Genomic DNA, 15,734 nt, shown 5'->3' on the forward strand with positions numbered 1-15,734 from the left:
CCATATCTTATAGGACATCATACACATATCTAATATGGCAACATAATCAGCCCCCAATAGCACAACGTAGCCCCCACATACACATTTTAGGAAGGGGCCATCTAATAGAATATGACACTTCTGTATACTGGACGCAAAATAGGTGGGGCTGAAAAAGACAGCAATACCAATATTATGCCACTCGCCTACCACCAAGCACCCCCTAGAAGAGGGTACGCTGTCACAAGGACGAGCTGTGATACATGTAATACTTGCTCTTTAGGGTCAGGGACAGCCTTAGGGGGGTACCACGTGTGTGATTGGATAGGGTATATCACCCATCTCTGCCAGGGAAGGGGCACATATGGCCTGACATCTGAGGCTTGTAACCACCACAATTATTGATAGCAGTTCCATTTAGACAATGCATAGTATTGTAATTGCGTTTCTAGCCATGGCAGCGCGCACCTGCACATTGGGATGTGCTGATTGACCCCCTTTTTTTGCAGTTGTAGTATTGTATTAGGTTATTGAGCTGCTATTTTATCTCTGTATATTGCCATTATTCAAGGAGATATGTGCTTTGCGTGGCACTACCACTACATTACAGGCACTGTTCAGTTTATTTTTGCTGTGTATGGTAGTGTGGCATTTTATGCCACTGCTATTTAGTTATCTGCATGGAAGTGTTATTTTGTCATGGCAATCTGGACGCCCTACTGTACTTAGAAGGGGTTTTCTCATCTGAGACTATGGTGGCATATCACTAGGATATGCCACAAATGACAGATAGGTATGGGTCCCTACTCCAGGACCTGCACCTATTCCCAGAACAGGACCCCCGAAGTGAGCAGAGAGCAGCCACACATGCGTAGTCGCCCCCAAACATTCATTTGTATGGGAGTTCTGAAAATAGCAGCTCACTGGCTCGGCTATTTCTGGCAGTCGCATAGAAGTGAATCGAGCGGTGGCTGCATTTGCTCGTTGCTCTCACTATTAATTTCTATCAGACTTTCGTAAATAGCTGAGTGCGCTCTCGCTCTGCTTTTTTCGGAACTCCCATGAAGAAATGAATAGAGAGCACACCACGCATTTTAGAGATAGGTGCGGGTCTCAGAGGTGGGACCTGCACTGCTGTCAAAGTCCCGGCTGACACATCCCCTTTAAGCACTGTATGGTATGGTTACCTATATACTGTATGACTGTACACAATATGGGCCACAAGAAGATACCACATAGGGCATCATACAACGTAAGGCTGGCTGCAGATGGCCTTTCATTTTTACCTTCGTGTTCTCCTTCTGCAGAAGGATTTGTTGCTTCTTGATATCCAGGTTCTTGTCCCGTTCATACCTCAGTTCCTTCTCAGCCGAGCTGCACACATTTTGTACGCGGTGGAGATCTTGACGCAGTTGACGAATTTCCTCATATTGCTGCTGGATCAATGAATTCCCTGTTAGAGGCTGAAAAACAGGGTGAGAATCTGGCATTCAGAAATCAAATCTTCTGTTGGTTCGCCCCTCTCACCAACCGTCCTGGTCACCCAGCTTTTTTCCTCAATGTCCAACCAAAGTCCCCATAAAGTCCTCAGTGTCGTCACTGGCTGGACAAATCTACTGTCACCTAGCAGCGGTCTGAACATATTTGGGCACAGACCTCTAATCAGTATTCTGGAATGCCACAATTGTACCCACTGCATCCAGTGTCATCTTGTCAACATCATCGCATGAGATTCAAAGACCTAGGATTAATTTACCTTGGCTCCATTTCCAACATCTGGGGGTTTGGACAGAAGATCCTGCAATCTGGAAACTTCCTGCCTAAATCGTGAATTATCCTCCCTTTTGGACTGCAGGTCCTGTCTAGCGGCTGTCACCTCCTGCCTGAGCTGTAGGTTCTCTTCCCGCAGGCTCCTAACTTCCTCCATCTCCTCCTGGAACTGTCTCTGAAGAATTTCACACTTCTTCTTGTATTCTTGTGCAGAGCTGTAACACGAAGGCGATATTATAATAAAAGATAGACAGAAATCCATGCTACACATTCTGATGAAAAAACCCGCATTTTGTAAAACTAGCCTCCTATGGACAGTTACGTATGAATGTTATTTCCTTAAAGGGGTTGTTCCGCGCAAAATATTGTTCCTTTTCAAACCAGCACCTGGATCTGAATACTTTTGTAATTGCATGTAATTAAACAGTTAGTATAGCCAGTGAGCTATTCAATAAAATCTATCTGTATAGCGCCATATATTTCTTGTCCACCTCACTGAGATGATCGCACCTGCTCAGTTTAAATCTTCAGCTGTCACCAGTCCGGTCTCCGGTTAGGAGCTGTGTCTGTTAGGGGGCAAGAGCTGCAGTGGAAAGGACATGCCGCCCTGAGAAAGAACACTCACCCTTAGGCTGCATTCACACGTCCGTGGTGTGTTGCGGACACGCAAATTGCGGGTCCGCAACACACCAGCCCGGCACCCCCATAGAAATGCCTATTCTTGTCCGCAAGCTGCGGACAAGAATAGGACATGCTCTATCTTTTTGCAGAGCTGCGGACCCAAAATAGAGGCCGCGCTCCGCAATTGCGGCTGCAGACAGCACACTGTGTGCTGTCCGCATCCATTCCGTCCCCATAGAGAATGAATGGGTCCGCACCCATTCCGCAAAATTGCGGAAAGGATGCGGACCCATTTTGCGGACGTGTGAATGGAGCCTTAGGTGCTAGGCTGAAATAAATCCAGCAGGACAACTGCAGCAATGAATGGGGAGATCTCTGGACTCATATGAGGTACAGGGCTGGTTCTAGAAAGAGATTGTCATGTACTATATGAGGTCTGATTTTCATTTTTACATCAATCATGGCACAACCCTTTAAGGCTAGGTTTTCTGTGCAGCTGAGAACTGTGCAGTATAACCGCATACAGTTTGCTATGAATTGCTACGGTAAGTACAGGTAAAGCATATATAGAACAATGTACTTCACCTGCCCTTGCAGTAATCTGTACGTGGTTATGTGAAGTGGCACACTGCAGCCCACATGCTGCAATGTAAAAACCCAGCCTTAGGCCTGTATGTGGTCTAATTAGTCCTTAATTCATTTTATCTGGAATCATCCAATTCTGTTGAATTTTCAAAGTGACAATGGCACATAATCTTTGGCTAGCAGTATAACGCTGACCATACACTTCAGATAGATCCTGATTCCATGTACACCAGGCCAAGCATGCATGTTCATTTCATCGGACAGACGGGATAAGCTTCTGGCAGACTCCTCTGGCACTAACCTATTTCCTAACAAAGGATCTGGAATGCCGAAATCCAACATGCCCGATCCTTTTTCTACCTACATCAGGTAAAAAGATGGTAGACGCCATTACAAATTAGATTGCCTAAACCAGACTTTTATCTATGCCAGCTAATCTATCTATCTATCTATCTATTGGAAAGACGCCATTTTGTGGAAGACACTTGGCTGTTTTCATATCACCCGTAGAGTATTAAGAAGAATGCCCCAGGTGGTGGCATCTCCCCTCCACAATGGAGGCCAGAGGAACCCCAGGCACCAAGTAAAATAGAAACTTCCTCCTAATTCTACTGAAATGCTGTCGTTGCTTCTGACTGTTAACAGGCCGCAGCCATATGTCAGCAATCCAGCAGACGTCACGTCCAGAGGTCCTTGACTCCTTGACTTATTTGACTTTGATTCTCTATACTGGGTGTACCGTGAAAGGTCCTCACCACAGCTAAACTGCTCACTGTATTAGGAAGGTAGCATTATGGACGAGGATAAAACTTCTGAAACCCAACAGAAATTTCAATCATGTCACTTCCAAGCAATCCCACACGGTCACAGAGCTGACAACCATCTTCTGTCCAGGGATCTCAAGTCTCCCGGAGGTTCAGGGAGACTCCCGCTATTAGATAGCGGCTCCCTGACACCCCATGTGAAACAATATATCACGGAAAGGTTTACTGATAGCAGAGCAGAGAGATAAGAGAAGTGACAGGACAGAGTTTAGATTACAGGTTGAATTAACCCTTTAGGGTCAAATTGGCTTCTCAAGGAGATATATATGTTAAAGGCATCCCTTCTTCTGTCCTATTCAGTAGCTATACAACTATTGAGAGAGATGTATTTTTTTTAAATACATTTACACATTTAACCCTCCATTTTAATTATATTATTTACCCCAGTGTTAAATTCACACCCCTGGATGCTTTTTTTTTTCCTACAGTGGGGTAGATAATTACACACAGGGTTTTAAAGAATAAACTTCCTGACTCAGACCAAGAGCCGACTCAGCAAGTGAATCGAAGCATCCGCGCATGCGCATTGCGCAACCTAAGCTTCGGTTCACTTGCTTCTTGTCAGCTCAGCGAATGAACCGAAGATTCGATTCATGAATCGGTTCATTTGAATGAACTGATTCAAATGAAGGGATTCACGTGAAAGATCCGAACTTCCCATCTCTAGTTTACTCGCAGTAAACCTTTCCGGCAACCTGTAGCAGTGTCCCCTTCTCGGCGCGTGCGCACAGTGCAAGAAGAAGCCGATGCCAGCAGTCCGCAACGGTGCATCAGGCTGAGCCTGTGCGCACGCGCGGGATCTCAAAGCGGGAGGGAGGGAGGGAGAGGCGGCACTGAGGAGTAGAAGGCGGCGCTGGGCACGAACGGCGATGCGTGCGGCCGGGCACCATGCATCCACAGACCTCCCCTGCTTGGGCACCTTAATGATTGACAGGTTAGTAAAACCTGTTTTTCCGCAGAATAAAGCCACAAATAGCTTTTATAAGGCCACCTGAGAAATCAGAATGCAACCCTGGACATGAGCAGATGTTTAGCTCACAGGGCTTATAGGTGGTGACAGAATCCCTTTAATCATATACATAAAAAAAAAAAAAATGATAATTTGGGGCAGGGTAATGAGCCCAGTCCTCCACACCATGGAGCAAAGTGTGCAGATACTGCATATGTTTGGAAAATGTAATAAAAAGTTTGTGAAAGAAAAAAAAAGAAAACCTCCCTGAAATGAGTTCTTGCAGGTTGGGATGTCTGTCTGTCTGACTACCATGATACCCGGTTAGGAGCTGAATGTAGAAATACCCGAGCTATTATTCCTGATGTATAATTAATCACCTCATAGTTTCTCTCTCTTTTTCCAAAGTCTTTATCTTGTCCTGTAACTGCTGGTGGGTCTGCTTCACGTCTCCTGAGGGTTTCTGTCCACCTATCTCCATCTGCAACTTTTTACATTGACCCTGAAGCTCTGATACCTAAGAGACATAGATAAGAGACATACAATCAGTGCTGACCGATAAAATAACCAGCATGTGGTTCAGGAATCCAGGAAGGCTGGATCACAACAATATGGTGGCCACGTTGGTTGTCACCTTGATTTCCTAACTAGGGAACAGCTGAGCAGAACCTTTAAAAGATCTGGCACATGAGGACACCCTGGGGACTTGTTATGGATGTGCCTCAAATAACCGATACTAAATATTTATCTCCTGAGCTGGTGCGGATCGTCAGCTCACGAAGGTTGGACGAGCCGAAACGCGTCCATTGTTACCAAGATGAAATAAAGGATACATGAATTGAAGAATCAGCGCCCGCTAGGATTTCTTTGCTACATATCCAGTGGATATGGGATAAATGTTGAGATGGGGATACACCTTCAAGATCCCAGCAATCTTTTTCCTTGTCGCATTTGGAGAGCTTTGAAGTTCTCAAATACAGATAATATGGTTTTCCAAGATATTTTTACTGATAACCTATCCTCCTGATGGGTGATGGTCTGATACCCGGGTACCCCACTAATCAGCTGTTTGAGAAGGCTATGGTGCTACTGCGAGCAGCTTTCCCTAGGCCTGCGAGCAGCTTTCCCTAGGTTCATTAGTCACGTTGCCTAGATACAGTTTCGTCCCACTGAAGTGAATCGGGCTGAGCTGCGATACCAAGCACAGCCGCTATCAAATGGACGGCTCTGTGCTTGGTAAGCTAAGAGAAGGCTGTGGCACTACTGCAAGCACCAATGCCTTCTCAAACATCTGATCGGTGGGGGTCCTGGGTGTCGAACCCGCATCGGTCAGATACTGATGATCTAGGTCATCAGTAAAAATCTTAGAAAACCTCTTTAATTCATTAGCTTTTGTTCATTTTTCCAGCATTGTCTTTTGCATTTTATATTCACTATTTACCAAAATCAAGTTTATTCTGTGGGTCGTTACGAATGCGAAGATACTAAAAATGTGTAGTTTTTGTATATTTTAGAGCTAAACGTAATGTTAACGGTTATTGAAAGAGATAGGGATCGACCGATTATCGGAAGTACCGATATTATCAGCCGATATTCAGGATTTTGTACATTATTGGTAACGGCATCTAACCTTGTCGATATACCGATAATGCGTATAAAGCGAATACTAGTGAGCGCTTCCATTATGGAAGCACGCACTAGTATGCATCGGGTGCCGGGAGCGGGAAAGAAGCACAGCAAGCGCTTCCGATACTCACCCTCCCTGGTCGTCTTTTTTGGGCCCGTGCTGCACAGTTCTGACCCCGTACAGCGTCAGGACGTAGTGCGCGCACTATGACCTGACGCTGCACGCTGTCAGGTGACAGTGCAGCGCGGGCCGGAGAAGATAGTGGAGTGAGACGCCGGACCCAGAGATGAAGAGGAGCCGCGGCGCAGGAGAGGCGAGGAGTTTTTTTATTTTATTCATATGAGGTCTGATAGGGGTTAATAAAGGTTTGATCTGAGGTCTGATAGGGGTTAATAGAGGTCTGATAGGGGTTAATAAAGGGCTGATCTGAGGTCTAATAGGGGTTAATAAAGTCAGTGAGGAGGGGGGGATTGGCATTTGGCCCTAGTATATTATAAATGTATATAATGTATATAATGTACATAATGTATTTATGTATTTCGCCATAGTGATCTGCACCTACAGGCGGGTTGTGCGGACTCAACCCCCCCACATTTTTTTCTTTGTAGCATATATTGGAAGTATATAGTGGGCTCAGCATGCGTGTTGGTACTTGCATCCCTGGATCCGATGAAAGCTGTAATGGCACCGGACGGGGTTAAAAGCAGAGTGTACTTGGCTTGCATGCTGACCTGCATTCCCTGGACTTTATGTGGCTGTCATGGCCCATAAACAGGTAGGAAATAGCGTTAGGGACCACTCAAATGAGACGACCTTGACGCGGTGAGTGGCTTATTACGCTTTGGCCAAACTGTACACCAATGTCTCATCCAGCATGGAGGCAGAGCAGAATGCTGGATGTAGTGTGCGATCACATTTGCATTTTCCGTTTGTATATTATAAATGTAAATTATAAATTGACTACCAACTAAGGGCTTTATTAAATTTATAATTTACATTTATAATATACTAGTGCCAAATGCAAATTTCCACCACCTCAGTGACTACCAACTAATATAATATATATTATAAGATATAAAATATCGGTATAAATTATCAGTATCGGCTCTAAAAAATCAATATCGGTCAATCCCTAAAAGAGACATCTAAGGAGTTAAAAACTACCAGGGTCCGTGGTACCTCCGGTCCTGGCAGTCGCCCAGCTGTTTGTTCTAGTCGTGGTCCTGCTGATGACCACCAGGGGGAACAGTGACAGTCCCCATGCGATCAGAGTGCCACATGAATCACATGGACAATCACCTTACTGTCTTGCAGATGTGCTTCTCTCTCCAGTTGCTCATTTTTCACCCGTAAATTGTGGTTTTCTTGTTCTTTGCTCTTCAAGTTCTTGTTCACCTCCTTCAGCTTCGTTTTCAGAGTCTCCAGCTCCTAATAAAAGATAATTAGAAAATGATGCCATAAGCGCACGGGTCTGGGTCCTGACTTATGTCTACAATTTAGTTTGGTTTCACTCAAGCCAATTATGATGTTTTATTCATGACTTCAAAATCTAGTTTGGGAAAACTGACCTAATCAGACAAAATGGAAAACTGCATGTCTAATAACTGCCTGCAGCCCCGGGGATTACAGTGGAGGCAGCACAAATAACTTAGAGGGGTATTTGTGCCATGTACAATATGTGCTTTCTGGGCATGGTAAATGCAGGCGTCAACTCTATGAGGAGAATGGGATCTCACAACAGCTGCTCCACTGAGAGGTGGTCAGATATGCACACAGAGGCTATAGTAGTTAAGGGGGTTGTCCAGTTTAGAAAAGCCATTATCATATACCCTGCTACAGAATTCACAGTTAATATCCTATATGTTCAGGATCCTCATATCTTGGCCAGGGCGGAGAGCAGCTACAAAGGGCATTTCTTACTCTCAACAGACCTCACTGCACAGACATCCCACTGATGGAATATGTGATGCTTAAAGGGGTTGTTGGTACACGAGCTGAAAACCCCAACTTGTGCCAACCTAAAAAAAACAAAAAACAAACACTCACCTGTCAGTAGCCCCCCATTCCCATGCAGATGACCTACCTGGCCACTCCAGATCCTTGCCGGACTGGACGTGGCTCGCACCCATGACCGCTGAGGCCAATTACTGGCTTCAGCGGCCACATGCTAAAAAGGAAGGTCACTGCGACTGACATGGTGTTCTAACAGACGTGACTGCTAGTGATTGGCCTCTAGTCTGGTGGGGATCAGAAGCTGTCAAGAATGGGGCAGTGGTGCTGGAATGGTGGGACTGTAGACAGGGGAGTGTGTTTTTTTTTTCAATTGGGCACAGGTTCCGACCTTTACGCTTGTCGCTCTTAAGCTGGACAACCCCTTTAATTTTTCCTGTGGTGCTGCTTCAGGGTAACTGAACACTTAGGGCTCATGCACACGACCATGTGCTGGCTGGGCCCGTGCTGCGGACCGCAAATTGTCGCAAAAGATGCAGACAGCTCACTGTGTGCTGTTCGCGTCCGTATGTCCTGCCTGACAAAAAATGGAACATGTCCTATTGTTGTTCGTTTTACAGACAAAAATAGTCATTTTTTAAAGGTCGGGGCGTGCTGATCCACCGTATGCAGAACATATGTGGCTGGTATCAGTGTTTTGTGGACTGCAAAATGGATACAGCCGTGTGAATGCCCCCTAACAAATATGAATTGCCCAAAGCTGAGAACCGCTTTAAAGAAAGAGCGCAGAGCGAGCAGCGACTAATTCCTATATAGCGGAGCGTTTGATGGCGCACTGGTGTGCATGGCATTGGGGGAGGACAAATTAAACAGATTGTAAGTGGCTAAACCAGGCATGGCCAACCTGTAGGCTGTAGGCTGATAGCTGTAGACTGTCCGGGCATGATGGGAGTTGTAGTTTTGCAACAGCTGGAGAGCCTCAGGTTGGCCGTCTCTGGGCTAGACCATCTTTAACACAGATGATAACCAAAGGACTCAATGCTGCATCCATACCCGCCATCTCTGTGGCTTGCAGGAATAGATCTTTAACATTGGGCTTGTAACAGTCACAATAGAGTACACAGCCAAGAGGCTGGAAAAAATATACAGTAGATTTTAAATTTTTTATTATGTACTTCATGCAAAATAAGAATCTACACAGTAAAAGAGCAGCAAAGCTGATGTGACCTCTAGTGGCAGATTTGTGCAGTGCATACCATCAGCGGCATCGGGACTTACCGGCAATGATTCATCGATCACCATTCTAACAACATGACCACGGACAGCACCTAACCGACCATGAACCTTCCTCCGCCAACATAAAATCCATATTCTGTAACCCAGCATTCCCGGCTGTTACAGGGCATAGTACAGCACACAAGTACCAGCGTACGCAGATAACTGCAATCGTGTCTGATCCTGCCCCACACATGTCCTCCAATGTTACTGACAGTAGATATATAATTAGGCGTGGTAATAAAGGTTACTTCGTTTTATCACACTCTTCCTCAGGGGTAATTAAATCCACTTGGGTGGTCAAGATTGGCATCCAAAAAAAGGGTTTATGAGCCAAGCGAGCTGTCGGGATTTGTCACAACCTTGTATTTCTCATGTCTCCTGAGGAGCAGTCTGGTTCAGGGCAAATGATTCAGAAAGGAGGACAGAACAACACAAGAACTAAATGTCAGTAAGGCCACCTTCACACGGTCCGAATTTGGTATTTTGTATTTATGGGCCAGATTGTGTGCGCCTAGAATCGGTCTAAAGTGGCACAAATCAGGATGATTTTGTTAAACTACAATTCTTATAATTTTTTCTGAATAGGATATACAACATAAAAGCCAATTGATATCTACATAAATCAGGATACATAACCTCACAGCCTGTACAAAAAAATCCCAGTGACTCACCAGTCTTGGGTTTCTGTATCCCGGTGGGGCAGACATGCCTGCTGCTCTGCCTTTCCCGGTAGGCATTGCCACCACAGTTGCTCTGTTCCTCCATGGAGGCTGCGACCTGCTTGCCAGCGGGGCCTCCCCCACCTCCTCTGGCTCTCAAAGGGCCAGCTCTCCTAGTCTGCTACACCTTATGACTGGCTACCTTCTTGGGGGACTTAAAGCGTCTTCCCCTGTGGGAGGGTGCCTGAGCAATAGGTGCCCTAGCTTGCTAGTATCCTGTGAAGGTGTGCCGTTCCTGTTGTCTGCCCATATACCAATTTTCCGCCTGTTTCCTGGATGGTGATTCTCCGCTGCCTGACCTGTGCCTGTCCTCCGTACTGACCCTTCATTGCCTGCCCTGACCTCAGACCGTTTACCATGCTGCACTAACTCTACCTGTCCTGACCTTGATTCGTCCCTGACTAGAATTCGGCCTGACCCCCTCAGTGTTCTTCCCCGGTGTCTTTGACCCCCGTAGGTCAGCTATCAATCATACAGAGACTACTCCAGAAGGTAGTGGCCTGGTGGTTCCTCTGCAGCGAAGTCCGATATCTGTACAGGGGTTAAAGGGTGAAAACCAGGGGACTGCCAGGGCAACGCCCCCTTAGGAGTAGCCCAAAGTCAAATCTCTTGGTTGTCACAATGGTTCCACAGGCACTGAAGTGACAAACTCCCAGTGTCTTACAATATACATATAATCATAACATGAATATACACACACACTTGTACGTTCCAGATTACCAAGTATTCTGGATTATCAGTCTATCTAATCTTATATAGAGGGCAAATTGAGTGCTAATCAAAGCACAGTATTTTTTTTATCAGCGCAAACAAGCTGTCTGTGTAAAAGGATCTTATAGGCCCCTTTACATGGGCTGAAAATCAGGGCAGTTATAGGGAAGGAGCGTTCCTAAAAAGTACCTATTTTTATATAGCGCCAGCATGTTCTGCAGCGGTGTACAGAGACTGTCATCAGTCATAACAGCCCCATCCCCAATAGGGCCCACTTCATAGAAGGCACTGTGTGACTGCGCAATCGCTGACCTGTTGTAAATCGGACATCTTTTTTAGGTCCGCGCTCTCCTTTTGGGCTGAAGCGAGCATCTCTTCCTTGATTTCCCGCTGCTCCGCCATCTCGGTCAGCTCAGCTTCCAAATTCATAATCTACTGAACCAAAAGAATAGATCATTAATATAAAACTTGGATTCAAATAATGGAAAATTTAGTTCTAAACATCTTGAAACTTACCATGAAGTAGAGAATAGGACGGCATGTTTAATGTCAATTTACAGTCGGAAATAAAGAGTTAATGGTGGACAGGTGACAGGCCTGAAGAAGACAAGCTGTGCCGTGAGAGGAAGTGTCCCTGTTGCTGCCGTAAACACAATGTCACAAGTTTCATGGCACTTTAGTGTTTGTGGTCTCCAGGCAACTGCATTCCAGTCCCGGGTCCCCCACCATCAGACAACAATGGGCACTTCTTCTCCATCAGCTTCCTATGGGCCGGGATCAGAGGCAGCACACAGCGCCATCTAGTGGATCTGTGTGCTTACACAGCATAGCCTGCATTTTTAAAGGGAACCTGTCACCTCCAAAAACCATCTGAAGCCGCCAGCAGTGCCTGAGAGGAGTGAGCAGCGTGTTTCTGACGATTGTTTTCTTCCTGAAGGCAGATGCGGCAAACGCTCTGAAAACTTTCCTTTATCCCCTGCTGGCGCGCTTCTCTAGACATGTCTGAAGTCCAGGGGGAAGCGGCCTCCTTGCTTCAAGTCACGGTAACCACGCCCCCTTCCCTGCCCCTTCGCTGTGACTGACAGCCGGCTGTTCGGCAAAGGCAGCCGAACTCTCTGCATAAGCGCTGTCAGTCACAGCGAAGGGGCAGGGAAGGGGGCGCGGTTACAGTGACTTGAAGCAAGGAGGCCGCTGCCCCCTTGACTTCAGACATGTCTAGAGAAGCGCGCCAGCAGGGGATAAAGGAACGTCTTCAGAGCGTTTTCGGCATCTGCCTTCAGGAAGAAAACAATCGTCAGAAACACGCTGCTGGCTACTCTCAGGAACTGCTGGCGGCTTCAGATGGTTTTTGGAGGTGACAGGTTCGGCTACTTTCACACTGGCATTTCTGGGTCCACTTGTGAGATCTGTTTCGGGGCTCTCACAAGCGTCCCAAAACGGATCAGTTCAGCCCCAATGCATTCTGAATGGATAAGGGTCCGTTCATAATGCATCAGTTTGGCTGCGTTTGGTCTCCGTAGCGTTTTTAGACGGTCACTAAAACGCAGCTTGTAGCGTTTTGGTGTCATTCTGACTATGCGAAGCTAAACGGATCCGTCCTGACTTACAATGTAAGTCAATAGGGACGGATCAGTTTTTCACCGACACAATATGGTGCAATTGAAAACTGATCCGTCCCCCATTGACTTTCAATGTAAGTCAGGATGGATCCGTTTTGACTTAGACTTTTTTTTCAATGAATAATGCAAACGGATCCGTTATGAACGGATACAAGCGTTTGCATTATCGGTGCGGATCCATCTGTGCAGATACAAGACGGATCCGCACCGAACGCAGGTGGGAAAGTAGCCTTCCCTTTAAAGGCCTGTACATTATTTATTTCACCTAGTGTTGCAGCGATATACTAAAATCTATGGGGCAATTAGGCTCTGAGCACGTAAATGCCTTCATTTTGGGTATAAGATTACATTTTTTATTTGTTTCCATAGTAATACAGCAATGTGACCAACTGAGGTGCTCTTACAGGGCCGCACTCTGTTCTGAATCACATCTAAACCCTCTAGATGTCCATATGCCCTAATACAGCATATCTCAGGGTTGCTTCTTGGTCACAATGGCCAGAAGTGTCGATGGGCAAGAAAAACTATTAAAGGGTTTTATCTATTTTTACCCATCTAATAAAGTGATGGTAAATTGCTAGAATATGCCATCCCTTTACGCGCATTGGGGGAGTCATGAACTGTGGGACCCCCACCTATCCTGACAATGAAGGGGCCATAGCTCTGGTATAGAACTGTCTCCCTGCACAGCAGCACCCGGCCACCCGACCCATTCACTTGAATACAGCAGTGCTGCCCGCACTTGACTGTCAGGATTGGTGGAGGTCCCACAGGTCGTCCCACAGGTCGTCCCCCACCTATCATAAAGTGAAAGTATGCCCATGTGAAACACTGTATACCATTACTTTACATGATGGGAATACTCCTTTAAAACATGCAGTGCAACACCAGGGTGGGGTAAGGAGGCGATGTCTCATTACACATACAGTAGATGGTAGTGATGCAATCCCTGCCTACAATATGCAGTAATGGCTGAGCAGCCTGACAGGGACGCTCACCAATATGTAGTATATGCAAGTGCTAGAGCGTAATGTGTAGTGAGGCCCACCCCCTCGCCCCTCTAGGCAGCTCTGCAAGTGGTGGCAACCAGACCTGCTCACATTCGAGGACAGGTTGTTGGCAGCCATTCCCGGAAAACCACTTTAAGCCCCTTTATTCCAAGGATCAGTGGGGTCGCTATGGATCAAGTAGTAATTGCATATCCTTGCATCAGCATAAATGATATACATGATCAGACTATGGTGTCACAGTAACCTGTTCCTCCACGCACATACATGTACAATGTCACAGGGGAGGGATGATCTGTATTCAGCTATATGATAATACTACTGCCCTATAGAGAAGCCACAGACCTAACAGATGGCAGTGCTCAGTACTGAAAAAACAGCACAGCAGTAGAGCGTATATAAGGAAAGCAATCCAAATCATATATGTGGCCGTTTACTTAGATATATCAGTAAACCAGGAGTCGCAAAACTGACAACCAGTATGGCGGCACTTTCTATCCCTTATGTGGCAGATGCAACGAAAAAAAAAGAATAAGGCAAATATCTCTACATGAAGAAAATAACCCCTAAATGATGGCATCGAGAATGACCTATCACCATCTACTTAGCGAGGCCTTTCAGAATGACCTCAGTGACAGATCTGAGGGTGGCACTCACCGTCCTCTGGAGTCCGGCTATCTCACACTCCAAGTAATCCACCTGTTCTTTAGTCTGATTCTGAGTTTCACCCAAAATGGATTCGAGCTCCTCATTACGCTCCACAATGTCATCATACTCGCTGTGGAGCTTCTGGAGCTTGTGCTGCAGCAGCTTATTCTGAGATTCCCTCCCCTCGACCTCGAGTTTACACCTAGCCGGGAAAAAATAATTACCGTCCAGAAACACGGAGGCACCACTGCTAAAGTCACACAAAATGCATGAGCAAACAGGGAGACATAAAATCACTGCCATTTACTGGAGGTCGGCAGACATCTTGCTTTCCATCCTGGACTGAGTGTGTTTTTATATGTACCATCAGTGCCCGATGTGGACAGGGTGGAGATCTACATGTCTATCTACCCCTCATGCCATGGCTGGTGTGGACAAGGTGGAGATCTACATGTCTATCTCCCCCTCATGCCATGGCCGGTGTGGACAGGGTGGAGATATACATGTCTATCTACCCCTCATGCCATGGCCGGTGTGGACAAGGTGGAGATCTACATGTCTATCTACCCCTCATGCCATGGCCGGTGTGGACAGGCTACATGTCTATCTACCCCTCATGCCATGGCCGGTGTGGACAGGGTGGAGATCTACATGTCTATCTACCCCTCATGCCATGGCCGGTGTGGACAGGGTGGAGATCTACATGTCTATCTACCCCTCATGCCATGGCCGGTGTGGACAGGGTGGAGATCTACATGTCTATCTACCTCTCATGCCATGGCCGGTGTGGACAGGGTGGTGATCTACATGTCTATCTACCCCTCATGCCATGGCCGGTGTGGACAGGGTGGAGATCTACATGTCTATCTACCCCACAAGCCATGGCCGGTGTGGACAGGGTGGAGATCTACATGTCTATCTACCCCACAAGCCATGGCCGCTGTGGACAGGGTGGGGATCTACATGTCTATCTACCCCACAAGCCATGGCCGGTGTGGACAGGGTGGAGATCTACATGTCTATCTACCCCACAAGCCATGGCCGGTGCTGTCATGCAATGGATCTTACATATTCAGACAGATAATTATCCCTCAGCCAGTCTGACATTTTTGCTGGAGTTTCCCTTTAAGTAGGATCTGTGATAGGAGAGCAGCTTCATTTAATATTGATGTATAATTTCCCGTGACTCAGCTCCGTCTCCTGGACTGATATAAGGGAGTCCGCCTAGCATATCCAGTGCCAGTACAGTCTGGTGCTTGTAAGTCAGGAATTTCAGTTACAAGAGGACACACTGGTGGACTTTGAACAATAATGGCGCCTAAAAAATACTAACATTACAAATCAAAAGTGGTGATTTGTTTCACCTCATATATCAAAAGCCGCCTGGCACTTTTAAAATGTGACTTTATAAAATATAAACCTGATTATCCGCCTATTTCTCTCTATT

At 46.3% G+C, this 15,734-nt stretch overlaps 1 protein-coding gene across 3 annotated transcripts in view; it reads right to left on the bottom strand.

Moving 5' to 3' along the window:
- The window catches only part of CCDC30 (coiled-coil domain containing 30), a 62,674-nt gene that overhangs the window by 13,524 nt on the left and 33,416 nt on the right, over positions 1 to 15,734 (bottom strand). For all 3 annotated transcript variants that reach the window (XM_040428720.1, XM_040428710.1, XM_040428700.1), the window contains 6 exons: positions 14,297 to 14,489; positions 11,326 to 11,445; positions 7,655 to 7,783; positions 5,109 to 5,245; positions 1,736 to 1,964; positions 1,266 to 1,442 (listed from right to left, as the gene is read on the bottom strand). In XM_040428720.1, the coding sequence (XP_040284654.1) occupies positions 1,266 to 1,442; positions 1,736 to 1,964; positions 5,109 to 5,245; positions 7,655 to 7,783; positions 11,326 to 11,445; positions 14,297 to 14,489 (985 nt within the window). The remainder of the gene's footprint in view (positions 1 to 1,265; positions 1,443 to 1,735; positions 1,965 to 5,108; positions 5,246 to 7,654; positions 7,784 to 11,325; positions 11,446 to 14,296; positions 14,490 to 15,734) is intronic.

This window comes from Bufo bufo, chromosome 1, assembly GCF_905171765.1.
Source record: "Bufo bufo chromosome 1, aBufBuf1.1, whole genome shotgun sequence".
NCBI lineage: Eukaryota > Metazoa > Chordata > Amphibia > Anura > Bufonidae > Bufo > Bufo bufo.